This window comes from Sapajus apella, unplaced genomic scaffold (assembly GCF_009761245.1).
Source record: "Sapajus apella isolate SASKATOON/1434 unplaced genomic scaffold, GSC_monkey_1.0 scaffold53, whole genome shotgun sequence".
In the NCBI taxonomy this organism is placed as follows: Eukaryota; Metazoa; Chordata; class Mammalia; order Primates; family Cebidae; genus Sapajus; species Sapajus apella.
Genome location: NW_022436993.1, coordinates 15,404,944 through 15,414,394, shown reverse-complemented (window position 1 = coordinate 15,414,394; position 9,451 = coordinate 15,404,944). Strand labels below are relative to the sequence as shown.

At 42.2% G+C, this 9,451-nt stretch overlaps 1 protein-coding gene across 2 annotated transcripts in view; it reads left to right on the top strand.

The window, feature by feature from the left end:
• CDC123 (cell division cycle 123) overlaps positions 1–9,451 on the top strand; it is a 50,002-nt gene that overhangs the window by 2,119 nt on the left and 38,432 nt on the right. For both annotated transcript variants that reach the window (XM_032244061.1, XM_032244062.1), the window contains exons 2-4: positions 230–301; positions 5,832–5,889; positions 6,157–6,189. In XM_032244061.1, the coding sequence (XP_032099952.1) occupies positions 230–301; positions 5,832–5,889; positions 6,157–6,189 (163 nt within the window). The remainder of the gene's footprint in view (positions 1–229; positions 302–5,831; positions 5,890–6,156; positions 6,190–9,451) is intronic.

The following is a 9,451-nucleotide window of genomic DNA, read 5'->3' as shown; positions in this document are numbered from 1 at the left end:
AGGTTGTTTGGAGTTGGCTGGTTTTTGTTGTTGTTTACAACAAAGACCATTGTGGTAATCATACTGTTCTAATTCCGTGTCTGCTGCTACCAAATGTACAGCACTAATATTTTCTACTTTATATTAAAACAAGTAATTCAAAAATTAATCAGACGTGGACATTTCTCTCTCTGCTTAGAGTTGGTCTTATAAAATGACGCCTTTTTTGGTGTACTTTTTTTTTTTTTAGTGTCGTTCTTCCACTTCCTCAGAATGTGAAGGATTATTTACTCGATGATGGGACTCTGGTGGTTTCAGGAAGGTAAAGTATATTAGAAAAAAATTTCTCAAACTTTATCGTAAAGATACACATAAAATGAATGAATTAGCTTAGTTACCATTCTCTCCCTTTAGCTCTTTTTCTTTCCTAGCCAAAGTGGTGTACTGATCTTTGTCTTGTATTCCTTGTCAGTGCTCAGTTAGTATTTTCATCACTGAGTACTTTTCCCTCTAATAATTATGAGTAGTGAAATTGAGTGGCTGCTTTCATCTCTGTCTTTAGAAAACAGGGATGATGACAACTTTTCCTTCTGATGGTAGCAGGTTGGGGGAAGTGCACGTTAAAATTCTTTGAGACCCTTCAGTTTTGAAGATTAGAAACTCACTGTTTCGAACAGAAAGCTTTCCTAGGGTTTATCATTTAATTTCTCAACATTTTCTTCACTGCAGCTGACCTACCGTGGCCCCACCCCCACTTTCCAGAAGCTGTTCAGGTAGTTTCCCTATTTATAGAATAAAAGGAAGAAGTTAATGTATTTCAGTCTTTTGGACGCAAACTTGAAAACATTGAAGAATCATAGGATTTAGTGAAGTTATTTTTTCATTCGAGTCTCTGCTCACAAGTCACGTTATAAGTGTTTGGCCCTCACCAACCTTTCAAGAATAGCCTGACAATAACCCTGTGCCCTGACTCCCTTCATTTTTCTGCATAGCACTTCCACTTGACATAATTCCCTTAATTGTTCCATTAGAGTGCAGTGTCATGAGAGCAGGGACTTGGCCCATTTGTCCACCCCAGCTCTTGGAGCAGTGCCCGATGTAGCAGAGGAGTTTGAGAAACATTTGTTGGATGAAGGAACTATAGAAATATGATAAGAGTTGTGTGTTTTCGGTAACATTAACTGGACCCCATATTTTTGCCTGATGGGCTTTAGTGTAGCTTTCTGGATTATATTTCTGTTTTTGGTATTCACAGCCCCTCAACCTGAAGATTATTAAGTAGAGCCTCATTAACTTTGAATAATTTGATGCTAAGGAAACAGAAAGTCAGACAAGTCTCAACTTTGGGATATTTACAGATATATATATATATATATATTTATTTATTTATTTATATAAAAGATGGAGTCTTGCTGTGTCACCCAGGCTAGAGTGCAGTGGCTTGATCTTAGCTCACTGCAACCTCTGCCTCCTGGGTTCAAGTGATTCTCTTGCCATAGCCTCCTGACTAGCTAGGACAACAGACATGCACCACCATACCCAGCTAATTTTTGTATTTTTAGTAGAGACAGGGTTTTATTATGTTGGCCAAGCTCGTCTTGAACTCCTGACCTGATGTGATCCACCTGCTTTGGCATCCCACAGTGCTGCGATTACAGATGTAATCCAGATGGCCACCATGCCTGGCCAGTTTTATAGTTCTCAAATACATATACCTGTTTGCTTTATAAATGAGTTTATATATAATAAGCTTACATAAATGAGACTATAAGTAAAATGACTTTTAATATTAGAGAATAATTGGTAGATCTCAGTAGTGTAAACATGTTGAAGAGCTCCTATGATGATTCTCACTGGCCAGATGTTTGCATGGCCTCGGGCTTAGGCAAGCACTGATGTTAAATACTATTAAACAGGGCCGGGCGGGGTGGCTCACGCCTGTAATCCTAGCACTCTGGGAGACTGAGGTGGGAATGTAGTCATTTGAAGGGCGAAGGGAAGAATCTTCCAGATGGCGGGAACAGGATTAATGAAGGCTGTAGGCCTGGAAGATCTTGACTCACAAGAAGCTTGGAGAAGGTCATGTAGCTAGAGTATGGGAGTGAGCAAAGGGTAAGTGGCATGAGATTGACAGTTGATGACATGGGGGAGGACACTAAAGGTTAGGGATGTGTGTGTGGGATTCACGTTAAAGATGCTGGCATTTGTTCTGAGAAAGGCGTTGAAGGGCCCTGAACAAGAGAATGGCTTTATCAGATTTCAGTTTCTGAGCAGTGGTAGGTGACCGGAAGACAGGTTAGGAGGATATTGCATTGGAGCGGGTGAGACCTGCTAGTGGCTTGAACTAAGATGGTAACAGTTGGCGGGGAGGAAGTGGGTTTCAGATGACCTGGACTTGCACCCTCAGAACTGGATGACAGGGATGTGTCAAGAATCCCTCTCAGATTTCTGATTGAACAGTTAGATGAATGTAGATGTCATTTGCTCAGATTGAGAAAAGCATTGTCTGTTGAGCCTTTTTGAAAGCTCATAATCTCTTGAGAATTTTGAAAGGTTAGTAATTTTAGAGTAGGTTATTTTTACAGATAAAAACTTGAAAAATTTAAGTATAATTTAAATGAGGTACATTGACGATAAAATGCGTGAATCTTAAGTGTACAACGTGGCAAAGTTTGATAAATGGTTACACCTATTTCACCATCACTCCATTCAAAACGTGGAACACTTTCATTCCCCAAAAAGATTTCTCTTGTCCCTTAGTTGACTTTTGTCAGTACTAGAATTTCATACAAGTGGAGTTACATAGTATGTATTCTTTTATGTCTGTGTAAGTGGAAAAAATACAAGCTGTTTTTTCTCTGTTCTCACACCACAGCAATCAACACAGAAGACCTCTGTGACTGCATGTGTAGGGCTTTCTTCCCACCAACAAGCAAGCAATCAGTTCTTCAGCAGACACCAGCTAGGGGTCCTCCAGTCCAGTTCAGTTGACACTGTCTCCTTGGAGGAGGCTGAGGGCTCGCTCTCACAAGACTGCCCCCCCACTTCTGATGTCAATTGCAACCCCCAGGTAGCTCTACCCAGGTAGCTTCTGACCAGCCAGCTAGAAATGAGTTCCCCCTCCTTGGGTTTGATTCATTTGCCAGAGCAGCTCACAGAACTGAGGGAAACATTCACTTAGGTTTACTGGTTTATTATAAAGGATGTTACAGGCCGGGTGCAGAGGCTCACGCCTATAATCGCAGCACTTTGGGAGGCTGAGGCGGCTGTATCATGAGACCAAGAGATTCAGACCATCCTGGCCAACATGGTGAAACCATGTCTTTACTAAAATTACAAAAATTAGCTGGGCATGGTGCCGCACACCTGTAGTCCCAGCTACTCTCAGGCGGCTGAGGCAGGAGAATCACTTGAACCCGGGAGGTGGAGGTTGCAGTTAGCTGAGGTTGGACCACTGCACTCCAGCGTGGGCGACAGAGCCAGATTCTGTCTCAAAAAAAAAACAAAAAACCATCAAGTATTCTGATAAGTCATGTTTGGGGTTTAAATGATTGCTGTAAGCTGGGGTCATCCAGGAAGCCTTTACAGTAAGGTGATGCTTGAACCAAGCCCGCTCATTGGGTCTGACGCACGTGGTGGCCCCCTCCAGTCACTAATCCTCATTGTCTCTTTTTGGTCACGAGTCCTTTCTTGACCTTGTCTCCCTTAAGGCTAAATAGTATAATGAGTTGAGCATCCCTAATTGGAAAATCTGAAATCTGTCCACATGGGTGCTTAGATAGTGACATTTTTGCTTTCTGAATATTGTATAAAATTATCTTTGGGCCATGTGTACAAGGTGTGTATGACACACATAAATGAATTTTTTTAATTTTAATTTTTAGTTTTCATAGGCACATAGTAAGCGTACATATTTATGGAGTACATGAGATGTTTTGATCCAGACATGCAGTGTGACAAAAGCACATCATGGAGAATGGCATGGCCATCCCCTCAAACATTTATCCATTAAGTTACAAACAATCCAATTGCAGGCTTTAAGTTATTTTAAAATGTAAAGTTAACCAGAATCTTCCCCTTCCTTTTCCTTGTTTAGTCTTTGCATAGCTACTATGTTGGTTCTTACTGTGATTATTTTTCTCAATGATAGGAGCTCTTCCTAGGCTAGTTACTTGTATTTGGGTGTTGAGGAGGGGCCAGGGTGGTGTTCTGAGTCTTCCCTCTGAGTTCTTTCAGCCTCTGCTTCCTTCTAGGCAATAAAGATGAGCTGCTGGGTGGCCCTTTTCAGCCCTTGTGTTGCAGGTGATCAGTGACTACCTGGGGCCAGTGGCATGGGTGGTAAGAAGAATTCACTGACAGTTGGAGGTAGAGAAAGGGAAATTTATTAGAGAAAGTATGAAAATAGGTCGCAGAGGTGCAATGGGCAGGTCAGCAAGAAAGGAGCTGACTGCAGGGAGACAAAGGTTTGCTGGAGATTTTATAAGATGGTGCTTGCGTTATGTCCTTAGAGGGCTTTGTGCAGTACTGGTAACAGCAAGGTTGCAGTGAGCTAACTTGCATTTTTCTATCAGTTGAAGATCTGGAGATAGCTGGGCATGGGAATATGGTGAGTTATTTGCGCAGGAGGGCTGTATGTATTGGACCATGAAGAAAGGCAGACTTAACAGCTTATCTGCCTTCTCTTTTTGCTTTCACCTGCTCCCGCCAGTCCAGCACCTTTTCCCTAATTAGGACTCCACACCTTGCTTTGCTTCTGTCTTCTTCAAAGACAGTGTGCCTGTTTATTTTCCCCTCTCTCTCCCAGCCTTTGGAGTGGTTCAGTCTAGATCCACAGTGAATTCCTGACACCAGTCCGCATACCCTGTTTTCATTGTACAAAGAAAAGATTCTTGGTTTTGCCCCTAGAGTAGTTACATCAGCTGTGTAGACAGCTCTTCAGACATTCCCTTCTGGGTCTTTCTTTATCCTATTTGTTCTTCCCTTTCTTGTCAGAACTTTCTCCTCTACTGAGGTTCAGAGTCTAGATGATTCTCAGTATTATTAGAGATGGAGTATTTTTCTCTTTCACTTGTTTTTAATGAGATCTGAGAACAAGGCAGAAAGGTTTTACTCTGTCATCTCTTCATGCAAATGTACCCTAATTAATTTCTTTATTCTTTTGTTGAGACAGGGTCTTGATGTCACCCAGGCTGTAGTGCAGCAATGTGATCATAGGTCACTGCAGCCTCAAACTCCTGGGCTCAAGGGATCCTTCTGCGTCAGCTTCCTAAATAGGACTACAGGTGTACTCCTCCACACCTGGCTAATTTTTAAACTTTTTGTAAAGACAGAGTCTCTGTGTTATCCAGGCTGGTCTCAAACTCCTGGGCTCAAGACATTCTCCAGTCTCAGCCTCCAAAGTGCTGGAATTATAGGTGTGAGCCATTGTGACTGGCCTTGTTCTCTAATTTTAAGGCATTCATTCATTCATTTGACAGCATTTTACTTTGTCACCCAGGCTGGAGTGCAGCGGCATGATCTTAACTCACCGCATCCTTGACTTCCCATGTTCAAGTGATCCTCCCACCTCAGCCCCCCAAATAGCTGGGACTACAGGCACATCCCATCTTGCCCAGCTGATTTCTATATTTTTTTGTAGAGACAGGGTTTTGCCATGTTGCCCAGGCTGTTATCTACTTCCTGAGCTGAAGTGATCTACTCTCCTCGGCCTCCCAAATTGCTAGGATTATAGTTGTGAGCCACCACGCCTGGCCCAATTTTAAGGCTATTTTAAAAAATATGTTTAGTACCCCTGAAATTATGACCACACAGCACCAAAATCCTTTTCTTTCTTGATTTTTTTGTTTTTTTAGGGATGATCCACCAACACGTTCTCAGCCAGACAGTGATGATGAAGCAGAAGAAATACAGGTTGGTACCAAATAAAATAATCTGCTCTGTAGATGGTTCTAATTTAAATGATCTCTGAGATGGTTCTGACTTTTACATCTTACCTTATATCTGATCAAATTAGAAGTTACCTGAGAATCTTACATTGACGTGTATTTTCACATACACTCTGTGTTCAGGAAAAGATGTCTCTGGTTTTATTTATAATTTTTGGACGGAGTACTGCTTTTTGAAACCCAGTACAGTATTTAAATTTAATGTTTTGTTTTCGTCCTCTTTTTCATGCAGTGGTCTGATGACGAGAACACAGCCACGCTTACGGTAAGAGCACAGCAGACTCAGCATGGGGCAGTCTCACGCTGTCAGGAAAGGGTTAGCCTCAAGGTTTAAGTGCATGCCTCTCTAAATTCCCATGTAGTTACCATTTAATGTATTATTTCCCCTGTGGGCTATTGTTTCTATTTTGAGAAATAACTTGAAGCAACATGTAGCAAGCAAACATGATTTGTCCTCTTTTTTCTCTTTGATTACAAAGGAAATATTTCGAGGGCCTATTTGATGCTTTGACTTATTTCTATGAAGCTCTGAAGCTCTGCAAGAAGGAATCATGCCTATCATTAAACTCTGAGATTTCTAAATCTATGGAAGCTAAATTAAAGGGAAAATCTGTATTTCCTTATTCAAGTTTATTTATTTATTTATTTTGTTTATTTATTTGTTTTTGAGACAGAGTCTTGCTCTGTCACTCAGGCTGGAATGCAGTGGCATGATCTCAGCTCATTGCAACCTCTGCCTCCCAGGTTCAAGCTATTCTCCTGTCGCAGCCTTCTGAGTAGCTCAGATTACAGACGCCTGACACCATGCCTAGTTAATTTTTGTGTTTTTAGTAATGACAGGGTTTCACCATGTTTGCCAGGCTGATCTCGAACTCCTGACCTCATGTGATCTCCCCACCTTGGCCTCCCAAAGTGCTGGGATAACAGTTGTGAATTACAGCACCTGGCCTCAAGTATATTTAAATGACATAAAAATTACTGTTTCTTTCAAGCAAGAGTAGAGAGGTATGTGACTTTTACCAGTGTTTTACATAAAAATGTGGAAGTTGATCAAGCATATTATGGTGTTTCAGGATAAGCATGTTATTGTGAAAGTCAGCCTAAAATTTTTTAAATGAAGATATTTTTAAAGTAGTAAGCGAAGCAAATGATCTATTTCTAAAAATAGGTGAATGAAACTCCTCATACCTTGAGTTAAAAGGGAAAGGTTTTTAGTGAAATTCCTTACAAGTAAATATAAAGGCAGAAATATAGGAAACTAGTTTTAGGGAGGGTTTGTTCTAATCCAGCTGTGCATAAGAAGATACTTGTTTATTTTAATGAAAGAGATATGGTTGCCAGGGTAGAAGTTAAAAGAGGTGGAGCTGCTCAAAACCGGTGTACTGCTTTAGGTATAAAAGGGGAAGCCTGCCAGCAGATGCCAAAGTAGAAAGTTTGCATGTTTTCTTTTTCTTTTTTTTTGAGATGGAGTCTTGCTCTGTCGCCCAGGCTGGAATGCAGTGGCGCGATCTCAGCTCACTGTAACCTCCGCCAGTGGTACAGTCTCGGCTCACTGTAACCTCTGCCTCCTGGGATCAAGCACTTCTCTGCCTCAGCCTCCTGAGTAGCTGGGATTACAGGTGCCCTCTACCAGGCCCAGCTAATTTTTGTATTTTTAATAAAGATGGGGTTTTACCATCTTGGCCAGGCTGGTCTTGAACTCTTGACCTCATGATCCACCTGCCTTGGCCTCCCAAAGTGCTGGGACCTCAGACGCGAGCCACCATGCCCGGCTGAGTTTGCATGTTTTGTTTACTCCAGATGCCATTCAGATCACTCTCCTTTTATGAAAATTCCATTCAGTGTAATGTAAATGTTATCTATCTGCCATACTCAGGGCACTAAACTGGGTTCTGTGAGATGAACAAAGACGAATATGAGTTGATGCCTGCCACTAGGGAGTTTGTAAGTCAGTGGGGAAAGGTGACACAGGCATGGGGAGATGACAGTGCTGTCAGATCAGAGAGGGCAGTTACAGCTGAGGACACCATGAATGCCTGACAGGACAAGTGGTATTTGACCTGGATCTTAATAGTGGTGGGGATTGTCAGTATCAACTCATTTTTAAGTATGTGTAGATTGGCTGGGTAGGGTGGCTCACACCCATAATCCCAGCACTTTGAGAAGTCAAGGTGGGTGGATCACTTGAGGTAAGGAGTTCGTGATCAGCCTGACCAACCTGGTGAAACCTTATCTCTACTAAAAATACAAAAAATTAGGCATGATGGCAGGCACCTGGTAATCCCAGCTACTTGGGAGGCTGAGGAAGGAGAATTGCTTGAACCCAGGAGGCAGAGGTTGCAGTAAGCCAAGACTGTACCACTACACCCCAGCCTGGGGACAGAGAGAGACTCTGCCTCAAAATAATAAATAAATAATAAAGATGATAGATACAGCAATTAATAGTATAAAGGTGTGTGTGTGTGTGTGTGTGTGTGTGTGTGTGTGTGTGTGTATATTTACCAAACTGTGTTCACTAAGAAGTTTTAGAATCAATGACATGTAACATCCTGGTAGCAGTGAGCTTACCTGGTACCTTGATCTTGGTTTCTAAATATCATTGCCCACTAAACGGAATTAAAACTTCTTAGAGATATTCAGGACTGAGTTTGGGAAAGTTAAAATGAGCCTGCAACAACTTGCTGTGCCAGAAACTGTGGAAGTGTTGAAACAATGATGAGACATGACAAAACGATGCCAGCTTTGGGCTCCCACTGTCTAAAAATAAGAGCATTATAACAAATACAGTCTGAGCATTCCTAATCCCCAAATTCAAAATCTTACATGCTCCAAAATCCAAAAGACTGGGTCTCACTGTGTTTCCCAGGCTGAACTCAAACTTCTGGACTTCGGTGATCCTCCTGCCTCAGCTTAGTGAGTGGCAGGTACTGCAGGTATGTCCCAGCATGCCTAGCTCCCAAAACTTTATGAGCACTGTAAGTGGGAAATTCCACACCTGACCTCATGTGACAGGTCACAGACACAATGCAGGCGCACAACACAGTTTATTCAGCCTCCCCAAGGGAAAAGTGAAATTGCCTTCAGGCCATGTGTATAAGGTGTATGTGAAATGTAAATGACTTTTGTGTTTAGATTTGGGTCCCATCCCATTGTATATATGAAAATATCCTGAAATCCAAAACACTTCTGATTCTGATCTTACCCATTTTGGATAAGGGATATTCCATGTGTAGTAATAGGAATAGGTTGTGACCCATTGACTAAAATAAGAATTGCTGCTCCCAGGCCGGGCGCGGTGGTTCAAGCCTGTAATCCCAGCACTTTGGGAGGCCGAGGCAGGTGGATCACGAGGTCAAGAGATTGAGACCATCCTGGTCAACATGGTGAAACCCCGTCTCTACCAAAAATACAAAAAAATTAGCTGGGCATGGTGGTGCGTGCCTGTAATCCCAGCTACTCAGGAGGCTGAGGCAGGAGAATTGCCTGAACCCGGGAGGCGGAGGTTGCGGTGAGCCGAAATCGCGCCA